This window comes from Triturus cristatus, chromosome 5_2 (genome assembly GCF_964204655.1).
Source record: "Triturus cristatus chromosome 5_2, aTriCri1.1, whole genome shotgun sequence".
NCBI lineage: Eukaryota > Metazoa > Chordata > Amphibia > Caudata > Salamandridae > Triturus > Triturus cristatus.
In genome coordinates this window covers 983,273,727-983,295,618 of record NC_140588.1, presented here as the reverse complement: position 1 = coordinate 983,295,618, position 21,892 = coordinate 983,273,727, and the positions used below count along the sequence as shown (strand labels likewise).

General features: G+C 42.9%; 1 protein-coding gene across 1 annotated transcript in view; it reads right to left on the bottom strand.

Annotated features, from left to right (window-relative positions):
• MAGT1 (magnesium transporter 1) overlaps positions 1–21,892 on the bottom strand; it is a 143,918-nt gene that overhangs the window by 27,029 nt on the left and 94,997 nt on the right. Inside the window, exons 8-9 of the mRNA XM_085608234.1 lie at positions 15,648–15,722; positions 7,653–7,743 (exon numbers count right to left, since the gene is read on the bottom strand). Coding sequence (XP_085464360.1) covers positions 7,653–7,743; positions 15,648–15,722 — 166 coding nt within the window. The remainder of the gene's footprint in view (positions 1–7,652; positions 7,744–15,647; positions 15,723–21,892) is intronic.

Genomic DNA, 21,892 nt, shown 5'->3' with positions numbered 1-21,892 from the left:
CATTGGTACGCTTGACAAAATGTGATGTGAAAGATCCCCTTGAGTTGAATAAAGAAGAGATGACGGCCTTTAGACAATTGAGAGACAGCTTGTGTGAAGCACCAGCTCTTGGAATGCCTGATTACGTAAAGGAATTTGAGCTCTAATGCAGTGAGAGAGATGGATGTGCGCTTTCTGTGTTGGTACAAAGGCATGGAAGACAGACGACCGATCGCATATTTTTCGGCTGTACTTGATCCCATAGCCGTGGCTTTGCCTGGTTGTTTGAAAGCTGTGGCGGCCACTTGAAAGAGTTTGGAACAGAGTGAAGGAATTGTGATAGGATATCCTATGAGTGTGTTTGTGCCCCATAATGTTGCAATCCGTTTGACAAGGAGCTGAACGCAGTTCATGACGCACAGTCGTCTAACGAAATATGAAAAGGTCATTTTGGGTGCTACAAATGTGAGTCTTTCAAGGAGCCTTAATGTGAATCCATAGACATTACTATCTGATGCTGTGAATGTGGAAGTGAAGGACGAGGTTGATCAAGAAGTACTTGATTTCTGCGCCAAACCACGTCCAGATATAAAAGATGTGCCCCTGAAAGAGAGTGACTATGTGATGTTTGTGGATGGGTCATGTCTGCGTACTGGAGAAGGAATTTTGAGTGCTGCGTATGCTGTGTGCACTGTAGCGGCTGTGTTGGAAGCATCTTGTTTGAAAGGAGTAAGATCCGCCCAAGTTGCTGAGTTGTTTGCACTGATTATATGAATCTGCGAGTCACTGTGGTGACTGACAGTCAGTATGGGTTTGGAGTGGTGCACGACTTTGGTCAAATTTGGTTCCAAAGAGGTTTCTTGACGTCGAGGGGAACACCAACCAAAAATGCAGAAATGGTTGGAACATTACTTGAGGCGATACAGCTGCCTAAGCAAATCGCAGTTATAAAATGTGCAGCGCATTCAAAGGGAACAGACTATGTGTCAGCTGTCAATGAGTTTGCCAATGACATAGCGCAATATTGTGCGCGAAATCAAAACTCATTAAATCGTAACAGTGAGAAGGAATTTGGAGTCATGTCCCTTGCTTTTTACTAACACTGAGTACATGGGATGAGGTGAGGCAGTTGCAGGAAGAGGCAGGAGAGGAGGAAAAGAAACAGTGGATTAAATCAGGATGTGCACCACGAGAGGCAGACAGAGTTTGGGTTTATCGTGATGGAAGACCAGTAATGCCCGATAGCATGATCTCTACTATGGCACGGATGTACCATGGGCAGGCTCACATAGGCAGGGATGCCATGATTAGACTTTTCAAACAGACCTGGTATAATGCAATGTTTAGACTTGTAGCTGACAGCCTTTGTCAGAGATGCCTTACATGCCAGCAATATAATCCAGGAAGGAAAATAGTGGTGAGTTTGGGAACCATAGGACGGGAGGGAGGTCCTTTTACTAGAATGCAGATCGATTTAATCGAAATGCCCCCCATGTAACCGGTTAAGATATGTACTGGTGTTTGTCTGCCTGTTTTCACGTTAGGTGGAGGCTTACCCGACCAGAAGGAGTGATGGAGTTACAGTAGCAAAACTTCTATTGAGAGAGTTCATTCCTAGGTTTGAATTACCAGTAACAATTGAATCAGATAGAGGAAAGCATTTCCAAAATGAGATTATAAAACTGATTTGTGAAGAATTGAATGTACAACAGAAACTACATTGTGCCTATCGACCAGAGGCTTCTGGAGTGGTGGAACAAATGAATGGCACCATAAAGAACAGATTGGGGAAAATGTGTTTGGCCACAGGTCACAAATGGCCAGACGTCTTGCCTCATGTGCTTAAGACTATTAGCACTGGTCTGAGCCCCCATGAAATTATCATGGGTAGAGTAATGCGACATGTTTTCATTCCGGTCAACAAACTGCTGCCTATATCTGATGACTTCGTCTTGGATTATTGCAAGGGGTTGGCTGATACAGTTCATTCTGTGTTTCATCAGGTTGGACCAGATGCGACCACTCTTGAAAAGAAGCTCGCTTATGACTTAAGTCCGGAGGATTGGGTACGCATCAAAGTACACCGAAGAAGAAATTGTCTGGTTCCACGCTGGGGGAAACCACGTAAAGTGATTCTGACCACGACGACGGCTGAGAAGTGTGCCAAGGTAAAGAATTGGATTCATGCCAGTCACACTCTTCGAGTCCCTGGTCCTGTAAATCGATCTGAAGACGAGCATCTGGAAGAGTCAGAGACCAGCTCTGAATCAGAGTCCGAAGAAACAAGAATAAGACGAAGCCCAAAAACAGGAGAAGCGGATTTGAGCCCAGTAGTGGGGCAGGAGAATATACCATTAAGGAGACGACTGGAAATTTCAGATACCAGTTCTGAATCGGAGACAGAACAAGTGGGAATACAAGAAGGAATAAATGAAAATACTGGAGAAACTAAACAAGAAATCTTTGATAGGGAAGCACCAAGTACAAGCACAAGAGAAATCCCACCTGAAATCATAGAAATAGAAGGTGAGGAATTAGATACAGAGAGTGAGGGTAAGAGCATTGCGGAAGACCCCCGAGGAGGTGTAGGGACGACACACACCCAGGTAGACAAAGGGACAGTTAGTCAGCAGGAAGATTGCGTGGAAGAAACATGAGGAGGGATAAATGTAGATAGTGAACCTGAGGTCTTGAGAATAAAATCCAAAGAAAGTAATAGCCAGACCGATACTGAATCCGAAGAGTGTGAAGAAGAAAGCAAAGGAGGAAGAACTTTAAGGAAGAGAGCTTGGAAAACGGAGCGAGAAGGGAAAGGAACAAAGTTAAAGAGGATGTCAAAAGAGGAAATTTGGCCCAACAAACTTAAAAGATTGAGATACCGATTAACGAGAATAAAATCCTCTAATGCTGAACTAGTGTCTAGTCAAGTAACATCAAAAGACGCTGATCAGAACCACTTGCAAGGATCAAAAAGGATAAAGAAACCGAACCAGAAGTAAAAGTCACCGGAATGGCAGATGTGGCATTCCTGATATACAAGAGGAAGCAGATAGCCAAGAAAGTCTTGGAGTGACTGTGCAGGAAGTGGTTGAAGAAGAAGATTCGGAAATCCTGAGAGTTCTCTTATCTGACATCAGAGAAGAAACGGATGATCAGGAAGTTCTGAACCAAGATTGTAAAAACAGAGACAAAGACTATCCATGCATGGATTAAAATGATAAAGGAAGACTCAATGAATTAAAGCTCCGGAGAAGACACTTGACCAGGAAAGAACCGAATAGGCATTCAAAAGCCTTAGGTTTAGACAAAGGTAAATTGTGAATGGAAGAGGTTAAGTCAAAAGACACTGATCATTTTCGAAATGGCAAACACGGAAAGTAGAAAACCTACATGTGGGTTTTTCCAAAGATGGTGTAAAATGTGTTTTTGTTGTACAGGATTACTAATGCTGGTCTGGATCATATTAGCAATAACACTTTCATTTAGAGTAACATTTGAAGATATAGAAAAACACACCGAGAACGGAACTACCAAGGGAAAGATTGATGATACTCATGTTACTAAATTGGTAGACAGAGCAGAATTTCACAAGGATAAGTCCATAAATGACTTTTCTAATAATGTTTTTTCAAAGTTACTGTACGAATATGTAGTTCGGATGCAGTTACCTGCATCCGTGTCATAAGGTGTCACTTATCATCATCTTCGTTTGACATATGGGATAACTTGTAGTGTGTTAGCTAGTTTATTTTATAAAACAGGGAAATTAGAATACTATTATACTGATGTAGATAATGTTTTCTCACAGATACCTGTAGTTCCTGAACTAAACAAGGCGATTCCTGGTAGAACATTAGGTGAATTATTTCTGCAAACGCGAGAATTAACTTTAGAAGAAGTGTTTAAGAATAATCTTACTTGTAGCTTGAGGAAAGAAGAGAAGACATTCCTGAATATGGTAGAAGAGAGGAGAGTTAAGATGCAAAGGAAGGTGCCTGGGGACAAGATGGAAACAACATTTTAGGATGCTAGAAAAGAAAACCATTTGAAGGGAGAAACAAATCCCGCAATGGCTTTAGATTGGCCCCAGAGAGGGAAATTGTGCATCAGTAGAGATAACACTGTTTATGATAATTACTTTGTAAGGGCAAGTGAATGCCATGACTTCTATAAAATCATGGGAGGTTGGGGATTTAAAGGAGGAAATGATCCTGTTTTCCCTGGAATATATTACATCTGTGGGAACAGGGCTTAATATAGGTTACCGGACCACTGGTATGGCACACGCTACCTAGGCCTGGTCTTCCCTTCCCACATGAAATATTTTTGGGGAGAGGATGGTTTGCACGAAATAGATAGACAACTAACACGTAGAAGGAGGGAGAGTTGGTCAGAGATTATAGGGGATATTTTTGGAGCACTAATACCTGCAGTTGGAATATCTCTGAATGCCCATAAAATTAGAAAATGGTCCACAGTTGTTGATCGCTTATCAACAAGCACAGCTGAAGGGTTCTTAATGGTGAATACCGAGATGGTTGCCATGAGAGCTATGATTATGCAAAACCGACTTGCCCTTGATATTATATTGGCCAAAGAGGGAGGAGCCTGCAGAATGCTGAAGGTACAACATTGCTGCACTTACATTCCTGACGAAAGTCAAAATCTAAAGAAATATATTAAGAATATAACTGATTTGCATGAAGAAATTGTTCCACTGAAGGTTGAAAGTGTTTGGGAGAAACTTGGTAAAAGTTTTTCTACCATTAAGAATTTACTAACAAAGTTAGGTAGCTCTTTTGTGGGTAAAATACGGATACCAGTGATCTGTGTGATAATATTAGTACTGATATTAAGGCTAGGATGTATGTGTCTAAAAAGACGAAAATTACAAAACAAGATAAAAAGAGAAGTTAAGAAAAGAAAAAGAAATAAGTGAAAGAGAAATAGAAGATACGGAACTCGAAGAATTGAAAGAAAACATGTACAAGAAAACAAGAGAAGATGATATGGGAAATACTAGAATGTAATCTAACAAATGCAAGGGAACTGAGTAACCAATTCTGTAGAATTTTTTGGGCAATTTAGTGATTAGTGGCGATGTTAAAAATCATCAAAGGGGGGATTGATGGAGCAGGTAAAACAAAATTTTGTATACCTCCTATTTTGCATGAAATTAATTTCTTAACCATATTAAGCATTAACTCGTACTAACTAGTGTGGAGTGGAACGACTATACAACCTTTGCACCTTGATAAACACGAGATACACATGGGACTAAAATGCTAGTTGCATGGCAAAACAAAATTATTAACTGTGGTACGCGAATTAACTTTAGAACGTGGTGAAATAGAAAACTGCATGATTCATGTTGCTTTTGTGATGGTTTGTGTTTCCAGTGCTGCAGAATAGTGAGTATTATAGCTGTATAATGTTGATACAAGCTAGGAAATATTAATGTATACTGGGATTAGTGTGCGATTAAACATTAGAATCTTCATTTTTATATTCTAATTACGGTTATGTCTGTTTTTGCTTAAGTTGGCATTCGGGCCTGCTAGGCAGCAGTACTTAAGATGGAGCTCCGAAGGTGCCGCCGTCAGGTGAGCGCGATAGCTACTGCGCAGAATCGGATGGCTCTGGAGATCTCCAAGTGACCTCAACCCCGAACCAGTGTGTTCCTTGTCAAGGATAGGAGCATGGAGGACTGCCAAGTGATGAACAGTGTGAACTACCTGGGGGACAATGAGGGACCTGTACGAGGAGGCTTGCTTATTGTTACTTCAGAACTTTCGCCTGTGACCCGCATTAAAGGATATACAGTTGTTCTCTGCTATGCCCGGTCTCATGGGAAAACAGGCGAACATGAGAAAACTCCAAGAACTTACTAATTGAATTGAATTTGCCAATCAGAACACTGGCTACCCCAAACATTGTTGCACATTGAACTAAAATAAGGGGGAAAAGGGTATAAAAACCCTTGTCCGCGAAAGGGGGTTGGCTCGTTGGGCTGATCGTCTATGGCGTTGGGTCTGCGTTGAACTGACAAAGATTTCCCTGGTTCACCTTGGGGTTCTTTGAAATTTGGGAAAGCTCTTCCATCTGATGCTGGATTATTGCCGTGGGTTGGACAGTCCATGCGGGAGAATGCAGCCGTGATTTTGGATATGGTATCCTGTGATCGGAGGGTCACCAACTTGAGATTTTGGTAAATATAATGAAAGGCGAAATCGATGCTTATGCTCTAAAGATTTGATGTCGCTGTGAAATAAATTGAATCATGTTTTATTCTATATTGCCTGAATGCTAAATTAATATTAGATAAACAAGATTTGGATTAATAAGAAAGGAGTTTGTGGTTCTTTAATTAGGTACTGAGGATTAATCAAAGTGTTCCTAGGCTTTAATTGTGTTTAGCGGATTCTAAATCACCATCAACCAGTCCAACTAATTGGTCCGTCGACCAAGTGGTGGAGTGCCTTGATGTTAAAGTCAGGATTCTATAGGTGTTAATGTATATTGTGTAAAGACATTTGCTCCTGACAGGTAATAAGGCGTCCAGCGCTTTTTCTCCTGTGCATAGATTCGAGTGAGACATATGAGTGTTGGTGTTATGGGCCCCACCAATGAATTAATGTATGAATGAGTTAGTGTGATGACAAGTCTGTTACATAGGAAGGATATGTAAATTTACCCTTTTTCCGCTGGAGCAGCCTTTTCAGCTTGCACCACCCATTGTCACTGCCATCGTTGCCAATGACAGTACCTACACAACTACTAACCAGCACACTGCTACAAGCATGACAATTCAGACTATTCCAGGCACCCAGAGCTAGAAAAATAGCTTGGGCAGCAGGTAACTGAATTAATAAACAATTGCTATTATGCTAATCTCTGAATTATGACAGCTGCCACATAGTGGCACTGTTTGTATAAGTGCCAGGTGCTGACAATTAAGAGCTGGTGCCGAGCACCTGAAACCACCGGCTCAAATTATGCACTGGTCTCCTATATACTTCTGTAATACAAGGATGCCTACTTGCAGCTTCAAGAATGTCCCTCAACTATTCCTACACCAGAGCAGGTCCTCATGCGGGCTCCCCCTGAGACAGTTCTTTGGTCCAGCTTGCCCGCAGTCCGCTACCCTATGCTGCCTGTCTAGCTGCTGCCCTCTGTGCCACCACTGCTCATTTCTTGCTCTGTTTTGGGCTATACTACTGGTTTTTCTGCCCTTTGTTTTGCCTTTTTGTGCTCTTTTTTCTGCCTTCTGTTTAGCCTTTTCTGCTCACTCGTTGTTCTGCCCTCCTCTGTTTTGCATTTGTCTGCTTGTCTCTTCCCGCCGTTTCCACAAGACCTGGGTTTTTGATGGAGACCTCGCACCCCAGTGCCCAGATACACCCAAGGGTGACAAATGCGGATTGGATTGGAAACTCATCAACCACCAATCTACTAAAGATGCATGCTATTCCTGACCAGCTAATAGGACAAGGACTGCATGGTCTTTCAAGTGACAGCAACACCCTCTACAAATGGCAAAACAATCTACAAATGCATTTTATGATAGCATTACAAAGAAAAGCAACCAATCATACTGGGCTCAGATAACCAAATTGTAAATTTTCCTTGTGCTGCATATTTGCAAAATGCCAGTGAGCCACAAGAAATCTACATACCTGTATGGGTACCCATGGTACTTCGACCTGAAGACAGACAGCAACCAGCTGAAGAATAATACAACCAAGCCTATGCCGGCCATGCACATTACTACAGGATGGAAATAGGAGAAATGCAGGTAAGTCACAAGCCATCAATGAAAACAACAAGATGAAGAACGCTAGGTTTAACAGATATGAGTACAGTCCGTAAAAGAATAACAGCCTGTCTTCTACTTTGTGGGATTCCACTAACAAAGTATTACTAAATCGATCTTAAACATAGCCAAACTTAAAAAGGAAGGATTCATAACAATCTAAAGGCTGGATTGCTTTCATTTATCCACAAATGAAAATAAATTACTGCTTGGCTCTGGAGTTATATCCCCTGGGGAGAGAAATAATCCATAAACTACCAATCAAACTAGTCTGCCAAGTCATTTGTTGTGGCATCCTGACTTCAAGATGAGCTCTTTTATTCTATCCTTAAACAGGATAGTTCAGATGAGTGATTTGCACACTAGCCTACTATAAATAAATACATTTAGTTTATACATGAGAAATGTTAATTTACTGCTTGAATTGCAAAACAACGTTATTTGATGAAAAAAAAAAACAATCAAACATTAAGGTAAACAGAATATTTAAAAAGTAACCGAATTTAGGATACAATAATCCAGAAAACAGTGTACCTACAGCTACACTCCAATATTTGATAACATAAATTACATTTTTGAAACAATACTATAATTACTCAATTAAAAAGAGAAAAATGGCACGCAATGCTGCAACATAATTCCAAGAAGTGAGGCAGTTTTTGTAGGAGAATAGGATCTGTTTCTTATGGTTACCCCCACTTTTTGCCGATGTGTCACTGTTTTTCGACTTTAGTCTGACTGGGACCCTGCTATTCAGGGCCCCAGCCTAGCTGCTTCCACTCTAAATTGATTGCATGTACTTTAGGTACACCACAGATTGGATTCTGGGGTACCCTTATAAGTCTCTACTATATGGTATATTATGTACCCAGGGCATAGGTACCCCAGAGGCCTACGAGGGGCTGCAGCATGTATTGTGCCACCCCTGAGAAGCCATTCAAAATGACACAACAGGTCTGCTACAGCAGCCTGTGTAAAGTGGTGTATGCACCCCTTACTGAGATATAGGTTACCTATATCTCTCCATATCACTGCACATGTAAAGCGATCAGTCACCCCTATGGCAGGCCTTAATCCTGATGGCAGGGTGCTGGGTTTCAGGTGAGAGGGTGACCATGCATGAGCAGAGCCCCTCTGCAGCTTTCGGAGCCTTTATTCTGGGGTGGTTTGTGATGCAGCCAAACCATCTACTCTTAAGTGCATTATAACCTCACAGTAAATGCTGACTTTGTAATGGCTGTATGGAAACATGTTGTGTTTGGTGTCAAACACCTTGGAATCATACCTCCACACCAGTAACTGGCGTGGGAGGTATGATTCCACCCTACTAGAGGGAGAGACATGGCACCACCAGTACACCCACTACAAGCTTAACAGACCCTGGCATCACAAAATGGATGCTGCCAGCCACAGACACAAGTCTGCCCTCCTGCTGCTGGACGACACTCCGGCAGGGGAGGCCTGGACAATAGGTTTCCTGTCACAGGGAGGTGTAACCACCTCCCAGGCAGGCTTTATTGTATTGGGGCTGGGTGGGTGCACTCCAAGAGTGCTTTGATGTCTGCACTGGGGGCACATTTGGTGTCCCTGTGCATAGTCCAGCTCAAACCGGTTGCAGGGGCGCACACACCCCCTGCTCTGGCACGAAACTGAACAAAGAACATGGGTGTAGCCACCCCTCTGTCCTGACCCTCTCATAGGTGGGTCCCCAGAGTTTGTCCCACCCCTTCCTTGGATATAAAGTAGGAACCCCCTGACAACAGGACTTTAGATTTACCTGGACGAAACTCTGCTATGGAATCCCAGAACTTCTAATATCTACACAACGTTGGATGACCGAAGAATCTCTCTTGGAGTAAAGGAGTTACTCCCCTGCAAGGCAAGCACCAAAGACGCATCTGTCCGGTTTGCATCGACGTTGCTCCCGAAGGACACCAAAGATTTTGCAACACAGGAGGTGGGTTCACAAGCTTCCCTGCGGCCGATCCGTGCTCTCAACAACTCTGAGATCTAAAGCCCTCGCGAACCCCTGGATATCGCAACCATTTGCAGCAGCATATGCTTCTTGGGGATCCCTGAGGCTGTGCTTTGGGCTACTTGTAGTCCAGACCCCGAGCAGTGATTCCACTGAAGATTGCTGGCCTACACTCCTCGAGTGACCCGTGGGCTGGTATCTAGTGATTCCTCTCGAGGTCCCTTCGCGATCCCTTGTCTGTCAACTTGTGGGTCCCTGAGAAGGGTACTTTAACTTTCAACAGGCTTACCTGGTTGCTCCAGACGTGCCCTGACTCTCCATCGCTTGGGGAGTCCATAGGACCTTGCTGGTCCACACCGCAGCCATTTTTCTCTCACCGTGTGAGTTGCAGTTGCCAAGGCTTGTTGGTCTCCAATCCGGAAACCGACCCCCCAGCACAAGACATCCTTCGTGGGACAGCTCGTCTGCGGACTGTGGTAGTCGTCAACGCCTCCTGGTCCCCGTGGCAGTGGAGTCAAGCTTCATCTCTTCACACCTGAAACACCCGACATCGGTGGGCATTCGTCTATCGTGCCCCTGGTCACTGGCAAGTGACCCAGACTCTGTCCCCTCTGCTTTCAGGTTCTTCTCATCTTTGATCCAGGCTTGGATCACACCGGACACTTGTCCTTTCCAAAGCAGCAGCACTTTGCAGCACATCGCCACTGAAATCAACGACGATTCCCGACACCATTTGACACCTATGTACCTGGCTTCCCTGGGTGAGGTAACACGAGTACTCCGGTACTCCTGTGGGTGCTGGCCCTCGAACCCTCCAAGTCTAAAGGGGTTTTCTCAAAGTCCTCTCCTAAGTGTCGTTATTCTTTAAAATTCCAACGGCGACTTTCCTATTGAATTGTACGGGGCTCCCGGCTGTGTTTTCACACTGCACACGTCCCCCGTGGGTCTCCTGTGTCACTGCCTTGGGTGGTTCCTTGGGGTCCCAGCGATTCTACGTGCTCTAGGCACTGTGTCTAGTCAAGTCGTGGTTCTTATACCACTTTCTTAATATATGGTTTGGTCTCCCCCTGGGGCCCATTGTATATTGTACTATTTACTGTTGTTTAATAACTTTATTATTGTGTGCCTTGCTCTCTAACTTCATAAAGAGGTTAGTAGAGAGTGTTTAGAAATAAATACATATATTTTATATATATACACCTTGTGTGGTTCTCCTTTCATTTAGTAATTCAAGAGGTTATAATCTGGTAAACCAAGCTGCTTTACACTCCTTCAAGACTTAGCCTGAAGGCTGCTCTCCATAGCTACCACTAGGATAGCTTTCAATAAAGGTGGTCTTAAACCTAATAATCAATATGGGTTGTTTGGACTGGTGCAAAGTGCCCACTATAACTAGTGGACGGCATATGCCATGCCAACTTCTCACAGTTTCCAACTGGAATGGTTTAAATTGTTACATCACTGGATCTTTAACAATGATTCAGCCATAAGCCTCGTATTCATACAATCTACCCAATTTATGCATACTCTGTGCATTGCTTTACAGGTGACTAGATACTGATTAGACAACTTACAAAGTCCTCAAAAGGAAAGCCTATTGTGAAACTTCAAATGAAAAGCTTGAGAAAGACAATGTTGAAAATCTAAATCATCCTGCAGTTCACTTCCTGGTACCAATTATAGACCCCCTCTTAATGAAATCAGCAAACTGAATCCACTTTATATCTTATAACTTTCCTGAAACGGATATCCTATCTTTTGGGATTACGTTGCTTGGGAATCCCTAAAACAGGCAGCAGTTCCCTACTGGACCGTGAGCTACAGCTTTTGGATGCGAGAGGCAGTTTTTGTGCACTATTACTCTGCTCACCATTTGATAAATTATTTCGTCAAAGCAAATTCAAAATTTCAACAAATCCATCCAATCTGGAAATTGAAACGTTTTCACTATAAGAGGCACTTTTTTTTTTCTTTTCTTTTTTTTTTTTTTTAACTACAGAACTTACACCTTTCTTCTACCTCTGACTGGTTTTAAAGTCTATCTTTTCCCATTGGGATTGATCAGAAGACACCTTGGAATTACGGAAGTCTGCTTTTATTGGCATGTTTTCTGACCTTTGAAAATACAAAAGGTTTTTTGAAATATGGGAATGACAAGCTCAGAATCACTTCCCTAGTGCTCCTAAGCACAGGCTTGATAGCACAATCAGTACTTTTGCAGTATTACATAAATTATCCTACCCCAACCACAAAATGAGGGCAAATAGGATAGTTCATGCATACCTTAAACATCTTTTCTAGTCTAATAAAGGATTCACGGCGTTAAAAATTCTGGACCAGTGCTCGGATTGACGAAAGAGCCAAGAAAATATCGACACTGGTTACCGTTCCCGGAATATCATTCCATACTTAGTTTCTTTATCAAGGTTAGTCATATAGGGTGGACTTGGACCCTGAGGGCAGCAAAGCTAGAGACTGGCAATACATGCCATGCATGCACAGTTGCATTGTTCAGGCAAGGATGTCAAGAGTAGTATGTTACGTTAAAAAGGTTTATAAAGCGCACGTACACCGGATTGGTTTCATGGCGCTACTCTAAGAGGTGCCGAAGCCCTGAGGACTTACTCGTAGGCTTGAGTAAACAACCAGGTCTTGAGGATCTTCCTGAAACCCAGGAGGTCAGTGCAGCATCGACTTTGGAGGGGAAGAGAATTCCAATATCTTGGAGCTAAGACGGCAAATCTAGCGCCGCCCAGGCGTTTCAGTTAAAAAGAGGGAGTTGGCAGAAGGTGCTTGTGGGCTGGGTAAGTGCTTTTGGATAAGGCTGTCAACAAATTTAAGGGTCCTTCCGTTCAGAGACTTGAAGATGAGACAGCATACCTTAAAGGCGCATCGCTGTGTGATCGGGAGCCAGTGCAGCTGCCTCATGAGGGGGGTAACATGTTGTTGCCCAGGTTCCCGGAAAATCAGCCTTGCTGCCTGGTTCTGTACCAGTTGCAGACGTTTGACTAAGTAAAGTGGAATGCCGAAGTATGGGGAATTGGCGTAATCAATAAGGGACATAACCATGGAAAAAACCACCTGGATCAGGGCTTCCTGAGTGAGAAATCTTCTGATCTTTCCCTTTTTCCGCAACTGGTAGAAGCAAGTTGATATCACTGATCCTATTTGGGACTTCATGGTGAGATCACAATTAATTGTTACTCCAAGATTTTTGGCTGCGGCAGATGGGGGGTTGACCCCATTCTATTGGCCAAAAGTGTGGGCTGCAAGGATTATAGCTGCCCCCAGTTAGGAATAGCTCAGTTGTATCCGGATTGAGTTTTAAGTGATTGCTGCTTATCCATTCGCTGATAAACAGCATGGTGGTCTGAAAGTTGTGGACAGTCAGGGGAGTCGTCGATGGGGAATATAAGTTGAAGTCATCAGCGTAATTGAAGGTACAGACTTTCCTCTCTTTCAAGGCTCGTATCAATGGGAGAAGATAGAGATTGAACAGGAGGGGGGAAAGTGGTGAGCCCTGCGGAACTCCACATGTGGTCCTCATCTTTGGCGCAGTGAACGGAGCAATGCGAACTGACTGAAAGCGTTTTTCCAAGAAGGGACTGATCCAGTCAAGGGCTAATCCCTGGATCGCTGCATCTCTGACACGCTCGACCGATATACCATGGTTGATCGTGTCAAAAGCTGCAGAGAGATCAAGCAATATCAGAGCCTGCGGGGAACCAGTGTCGGCCTCCATCCGGAAGGTATCCAATACAGACAGTATAACGCCTCAGTGGAATGTGCTGGGCGGAACCCTGCTTGATGGGGATCAAGATATTCAGACTGTTTCAGGAATACAGATAGGCACCTAGTCGCATAGGCTTCCAAGACTGTAGCCAGGTATGGAAGTAAGGATATAGGGCAGTAATTCGTCAAGATTTGAGGGTCAGCTCCTAATTTCTTCAGGAGGGGGACGTCAATTGCCTCCTTGAAGGTATCGGGAACATGGCCCTGGAGCAATGACGCATTCAAAATGTATAGAGCTGGTCCGGGAAGTGCGGTGAATATTTCTTTCAAGATGCCGGGAGGGCAGCAGTCCCTGGGGGAGCCTGATTTTATTTTGGATAGCAGATCCAAAAATGTCTGTTTGCTTATTGTTGGGAATTGATTGAAGATGCAAGGATTTTTAGGTGCAATGAAGCTAGCCTCTGGGTTGAGACATATCAGAATGCTGGCCTTGATTTTCGTGATCTTTCCAATAAAAAAGGTATTCAGGGAATTACAAAGGGTTTGAGAGGGAGTGGGTTTTATTGTTACTCTGTCAGGAATGGACAGCTTGTTAACACATAGAGAAAATTTCTTTGTACTTCTTAGTAGCAGTTAGGATTTTAGAGGAAAAGTAGGCAGCTTTAGCGGTCAGAATAGCTTTTTTATAGTTTTTCATTGCATCTAGAAAGGTCAGTTTGTCCTCAAACAAGTAATTGCGTCTGCACCTCCTTTCAAATTGCCGTAGAGCTCATTTCTGGGCTTTGAGATCGGCAGAAAACCATCCCTGGGCTTCATGACATCGGGCAAGATTTGTTTTCCCGAGAGGTACATGTTTGTTTCTAGCAGCTAACAGCCATGCTGTTAAACTTTGATCGCTTAGATTAACGGATAGTTGATTGGACAGGACAGTATTAGCCAGTGTATTGAGGAATAAAGTTGTCTTGATTTTATTCCAGTTCCTTTCTGTTCCCCCTCCAGTAGAGGGTGTTTTTGGCCATGATGTTATAGATGGCAAATTTAATTAAATAACGATCAGACCATGTGCAGGGTGTGACCGACAAAGTGGACGTGTTGGGATTGGCTGTCCAAACTTGATCAAGTGTGTGCCCTTTAATGATTGTGACAGAGTAGTATAAGAGGTATATCTAAAATAAATCACTATATTTTTATGGCGGGAACAAGGTAACAGGGGGTTTCAAAGTCGAAGGACAGAGTAAACAGGTGAGATTTGAGATGAATAAAGTAAGAGATGCAAGGGGAAGTCAATTTTAACACCACAATGGGTAGTTGTACAAAGTACCTTTGCTGGTCTGATCTTTCTGGCCTTATGTATCTAACCTTAAGACAAATGTGCTGTGTGTAAGGAAGGTGAGGGAGTTGGATCTTGCTGATCTGGGAATATGAATGCTTTAAACCAAATTGTCAACATTTCTTACAATAGGACTGAATTACAAATACTCAACACAGCTCCATGCACTTAAAAAGGCTGGTGGACACAGTTATCTTTTCCAGAAGGGGGTGGACATGGTAGAGTAGACAAAGTCAACCCCTCTAACTAGCAATCTATTAAGAAAGGCGAGAAACTGCAGATAATAGTTTTCTGATGCCAAATGAAAGTATGTGGACATAGAATAAATAATGGAGTTCTACCTCAGTTGTGTGAAATATATATATGCTCAAAGCAGAGCTAAATGGATACCTAGATACACCAACAAGCAACTCTAGACTTGTTCAATTTCATTCAAGTTAGTTAGTGAAGGGTAGTTTAAGGACATAGCCACTTCACTACTCAGCTGAGCACTTAAAATATGGAGGATTTATGCCTTTTTTATTACTTCTAAAACACTAGAGAAACCACCAAGCATAACCTCATCACAGGTTTATGCCATTTACAGAATTACCTTTTTGCACATTTGACAATGTTGGGGTGGGAGGGGGCAGGGACTTCTTTTGACAAATTGTGCTTAAAATCGAAATACTCATCATTACAATCACAATTGAGTGGAAAAATGATAATTTATCAAAGTAGTTTATATTTAAAAGAATAAAAAATATGTAATAAGATTTGAATATGAATAAGGTGGAACCCTGCTCTGAGGCGTTAAAGGTTTATTTAAGATGAGTACTCACTTTTTCGCTTTCCAACGTCCATGTCAGAAGTAGCAGCTTCATGAAGAAGAACCATTCCCATCGTAACTCCACCATCTGGGAAAACTGGTTAAAGCTTAACTGATACAAATTAAGTGCCCATTCCACTTAAATTAACACAAGGTTTAGTGCTTTGCACTACCCCAAAAGATGAAGATTTGATTGCATAAAGTAACCTTTATCGGTCTAAGCACATCTTTTCTTAAGATTTACCTTTATTATTATTTTTATTGTTTTTCAAAACAATGAATCCAAAACAAAACTACAGTTGCATAATACCATACATACTATTCGCCACTCCATGGAGCATCACCACATCACTTCCTTTACTACATTCTTTATTACTTGGCCAGGCATGAATTAACACCAGTTTGTAAGCTTATCATATCAGTTCCTTTCCCTTCCATCTCCGAAATATCTTCAAGTGTCCATTGGTCCAGTCAGGGACACCTCTCCAAGACCCACGTGGTCTGCATCTATTATATCCGGCCCATATTATTTCCTCAATCCCCCCCAGACCTTGTGGATTTTTTTGGGGCATCTATTCGCCTTATATGCAACCCTCTCGGCCGCGATATACATATCCATCCCTTCTCTCTATTCCCGAATTGTGGGCGAGTTTGTGTTGCCCCATCATCTCACTATATCTCTCTTCGCTACTACTAGTGCAAGTGTACTAAAGATTAATTGTGGTATATCCACGTCTATGTCATTTAGGATTCCCAGTAGGATAAATTTGGGGTCTAAGGGTATAGCAGTCTAATATTTTGTTCAGTTCCTGTATTACCTTCTTCCAATATGGCTGTATCCGAACACAGTCCCAGATAATATGGTAAAAGTCCCCTTCTTCTCGCCCACATCGTAGACATCTTGGATCCATTGCTCGGCCTGTCTTCTGTAGTCTGACTTGGTCGTAGTTGGCCCTATGTAATATTTTGTATTGGATTGGATGGATTGGATGTAATTGCTACCTCTCTGGCATGCATCAGGGTTACCTCCCAGTCCACATTCTCTAATGTGCGTATATTGTTTTCCGATGTAGTTCTCAGCTTGCCTAGTCTGTCTGGAGCGTTATTATTCAGGGTCTTGTAGGTGAGAGATACTGCTTTAATCATGATGTGTTCCTGGAGAATCCTTCCTTCCAGGGGTGCATAGTCTGGCAGGGGGAGTCATCTATATTTTCTGCGTGCCATGCATGTCTAATCCGCGCATATTTAAGGAACTGCGAATAGTGTGAATTCTGCTTTGAGGGTGTTAAAGCTTTTAAGTTTTTAAGTTTGCCTTTGTCTAAAATTTTCTTTATCGTGGAAATACTGATGGAGTCCCACTTCCCGAATACTTTCAATTTGTGTAATTCTTTCAGCCAGGTACGGTGCCATAAAGGCGTTTCTTTAGTGAGTTATTGGTCCCACCCAGTTACATTTGTTGCTCTTCCCCATTTCTCGATAGTGGCTTGGGTGGCTGGGAGGAGTGTCCCTTTGCCTCTACCTCCATATAAGTAATGATGGAATGTACGCTTACTCAGTGTCCCTCGCCAGTCTATAGGTCAGATGGTCCACTGGTGTATGTATCATGGTCCACTGGTGTATGTATCCAGTCATTTATTGGGGTTAAATGTTCCGCCTGGCAGTAAGCTTCTATGTCCGGCAGCGATAGCCCTCCGTTATATTGATTACGCTGCAAAGTATGTAGTGCTATTCTAGGTTGTTTCCCTAACCAGGGAGCGTAGCTCCGCCTCAATCTCACAAAATATTGATCGTGGGACGGGGAAATATGTATTCTGCAGGGCATAAAGAAACTGGGGTAGAGTCATCATTTTAAACATGGCGGCACAACCCAATATAGTATGTGGTAATAATTTCCATGGTTGTTCGTCCCCTTTGAAGCTCGAAAGTATATGTTTTTTTTTTTGTTTGTTTTTTTTTAAATTATTTTTTTATTAGAAACATAGGGCATCAACAATTCGCATGATCTTTACAACATTATATCCTGGCCGCACCAATACATTTTTACCTGTATGAAAGCAATACGTGGACACAACTCCAGTGAACTTCCGACAACATTCCCTCCTACCGCCCCCATCCCCTGTCCTCCAACATCTCTAATCTGACCTTTGTACATTGTCTAATCCTGGTGGGTCACAAATATACCCTCTGAATTTATTCCAATCTCCCCAGACTCTTGCCCATTTCTGGGGGCACCCCCGATGCACATACACCGCCCTTTCTGCTACCATGGCTTCATCCATGTCCTTACACCAGTCTCGCAGTGTAGGTACCTCATTCGATCCCCACCTCCTTGCAATATTTCTTTTAGCAACCACGGTTCCCATCGTTACCCAGTCCTGCGCTGGGTGGGTTAGATCAGTCGGCTCCCATATGTTTACGAAAGTATATGTTTAATGTTTTTTTTGTAGCAGAGGTCTCTGTCTGTGGTGAGAAAGATTCTCAGGTAGGTGAAGCCATCATGTGCCACCTATAGATCCCTAGGTAGTGTGGGCCATGTAATCAGTTCACCCGGCTGTAGATCACCGATTTATGCCAATTGATTTTGCAACCCGAATGTTGTCCGTATGTGTCTATTGTGTGGAATAGGACAGGGATCGTTGTGTCAGGTTGCGTAACATATAAAAGTATATCGTCCGCATACAGAGAGATCTTTTCTACCACGGTGTCCTTTGGGCTAACTTGCAAACCCTGTATCTCGGAGTGTTGACGAATTGAGCAGGTTAAAGTTTCTATTGTAAGGCAAAAAGCACCTTTTCTCTTACGCGGTCAGTTTTCCTATTTTTTGCATTATTTAACCTTTTCTCTTAGGTTTACTGCTTTAGACCTGGAATGTTTTTCGTCATCAGTTGAAAATTCGTGTCATGTAATTGCATTTGGTTTTGGTTTTAGCATGTTGATACTCCTGAGCTCCCAATGATGTATGTTTTAACGCTGTCAACTTCCTCTCTCCTCTGCCTTCCCCAATTCTCTCCCTCGTTCTCTCCATTACTAGTTTTTCACTTCTCTTTTCTTTTTTATTTATGCTTGTTGTTGTATTATTTAATTTTGAATTTTCAATAAAAGATTTGGAAAGCCAAAAAGCAGTGCTGACAAGGGAGGGACAGCCCTATTTGGTCCCGCGTCGTATGGGGAATTCCATGGAAGTCCACCTATTCACCCAAACAGTCGTCCTGGGTTCCTTATATAGTAGACCCACCCATTTCCTGAATTTGGTGCCTTTTATGCATCTAGTGATAATAGTAGATGTGGGGTGTCTCGATCTTTGACAGTCATCATCCAATTATGTGTCCTGTGCAGGTTCCACCTAGTAGCTTGGCCTAGGAGGAATCCCGACTGGTCATAATATATCAAGGTTGTTATCACCAGGCGTAGTCTTGCGGCCAGGATAATTGCCAAAATCTTCACCTCTTTGTTAAGGAGAGATATTGGGCGGTATGAATCGCTTCCTCTGTTTATGGATTGGTATTATTGTGACTATACGGAGATCTAGAGGGAGGATGCCCTCTTCAAATGCCCCTATAAAGAGAGTCAAGAGGTGAGGGCTAACGTCTCAAATAGCTCAGCCGGTAGGCCATTTAGTCCTGGAGTCTTTCCCGGGCATATTCGGGCTCTTGCAGTCTTAACTTCCTCAATCATAATGTCGCTTTCCAGTCCCATCCGGTCTGTGTCGTCAAGTGTTGGTGTATGCACCTCAGCCATGTATTCTTCAATGTCATTAGTCGTACGTAATGGGCGGGCGTCATAAAAGTCTCTGTAGTAGGATGAGAATTTCTGCACTATCTGTTCATCTTTCACCTGTGCCTCCCCTTGTGAATCAGTGATACGCTCTAGTCATCGAGCTTCTACTTCTTTTCTACTGAGCCCAGCCAGAAGTTTCCCCGACTTGTCCCCTACATCATAGAGTTTGTGTAGGGTCGCCTGGGCCCGTGCCTTAGAGGCCTAGGTCACCAGGTCTTTGTATTGTCGTTGTGTATCTACCAGCTGCCTGAGTATCCGAGAATCTTTTTCCTCTAGGATTTGTTTTTCTAGGGTTAAGATTCGCTTTTCTAGTCGGGCTAGATCTTCCTGTTCTTTTTTCCTCTGCCACACTAGACGATTTTGGGCCTTATCTCTTAAAACTATGTCTCCCATATTACTACCTCTGAGTCTACTGATCCTAGATTTTCTTCAAAGAAGATTTTCATGTCTGCCCTAAGGCCCCTAATTTTCGTCATGTTTTGCTGGTCCCATGCATTTAATTGTCATTGCGCGTTCCCACAGCATTGTCTCTCCCCCATTTATATATGAATTGGAGAGTGGTCCGATAGGCCCCTCGCCAAGTATTCTGCTTTGTGTATCTCCCGTTTCTCACCTAACGGGAGAACACGTAGTCCAGTCGCGAGTAGACATTGTGTGCTCCTGAAAAGTAGGACTATTGCCTTGTTACTGGCTTATGTCTCCACATGTCTATCAAGCCTAGCGTGTCTGCGAGGCGTGCCAATGATGTGATCGCCGGTGTGTGATTATGGTCCACCGATTAGTCCATGGGTGTATACATCACATCGTTAAAGTCTCCTCCTATTACGTGAAGGGAATTCGATGCATCTAGCAAGATCTGTCAGTTTATTTAGTGTGCGTGCTTGTAGTTTAGGTGGTGCATATACTGAAATGAGGGTTACGCTCCTCCTGCCCCACTTCCCAGTCTCCCCAACATATGTACCTATTGGGGTCCAACCAGGTGCGTGTCATGTAGAAGGGGGGTGATCTTTTAATCAGGATCGCCACTCTCCTGGATCCGGAGGTATATCCTGCGTGGGTAAGGACCGCGTATACCCCTCTACCACAGAACCCGCACCTCGTGCCCATCAGGTGAGTTTCCGGCAGCAGCGCCGCATCCGGATGGATGCGTTTAATAAATTTTGTTACTAAACATTTACCGTTCTTTATTTCTAGTTCGGTTTCATCACTAGTAGCATCAGAGTTTTACTGGAAGGCGCTCAACAATTTAAAATGGGCAGTTAAGCCATATGGAGAAAGTGAAGTTAAGTCAGCAAGGCTGCAATCAGTTTCCTGAAGAGGATCAAGTGGTCACCTTCTGCAATGCTTCAGGTCATGGATGCCACAGCCCTGCCTGCACCGCATAGAAGCAAAGAATCCTCCACCTGCTCGGTTTCGATTTACTAGAGGCAACTCTAGAAGTAGCATGCCCTTTCAAGACAAATTAAAAATGGGTTTACATACTTATGGTGTGTTATGAGAATGTAATTTGGAAAGGAGAACAATGGCTAAAGCCTTACTCTCAATTTCAGCATTCGCAGGCTGCCAGTGCACATTAGTCTGACTCGAGAGTGTTTAACTACCCCTCAGATTAGGTACAGCGGCTCACAGTAGTGACATTCATTAAATTTGCATTGTAGATTTCGAACCTACTCATTTAAGATAACTACTTAAAATCACTGCAGGAGGCTCCAAATCCAAATGAAGTAAAGATGGTCTTACCTTGAAATTGCAAAAACTTAAAAACAAAAACACAAGTGTAAGCTGTCTAATGCTTCATGCTCTTGATTAAACAGCCTTGCAAAAATGATAGTTGTTCAGTCTGATAATTATTAAGTGAAACCTCAGATACAAAGAATCCCTTTCTCTTGAGTCATGCGATTGCTCCACAGTCTGTAATACTCTCCCCTTTATGTGAATCTCTCTCGATGTTCTCCTATTGTCTCTTGTCAAGCAATAGCTGCCCTGGAGTCTAGAGAATGCTAGACAAACATGTTCCATGAAATAGCACACATATTTTGGAATCCAAAGATGTCACAAACATGTGTTCACTACATTGCAATTGTTGTCCATTATCACTTTCATTTTTTTTTTTTGCTTTGTCGACAGGTATTGGTAAAACAACAAACTGAGTTGGCGACAATGTGAGTCAGAGCACCCCACTACCACAATTTTGGTCTTGGAGGGATTCATTACCAAGTAATTCAGGCTCATTCCATTTTAAAGTTGAACACTTCACTGTGCAAGACAATAACATTTCCAACAGGAGTTTGGCACCATCAGAAGTTAGAACACTTGAGCTGGAAGGAGTGAATCTGCTTCAGGAGTGACAACATAAGTACACGATGGCAGACCTTTATATTGCTCTATTAATTCTATGACATTTACTTCCCTTCAGTACTTTTGAAGTACCTTTACTGTGTCTACATTTACTGAGATACATCACATCCAAACCATCAGGTA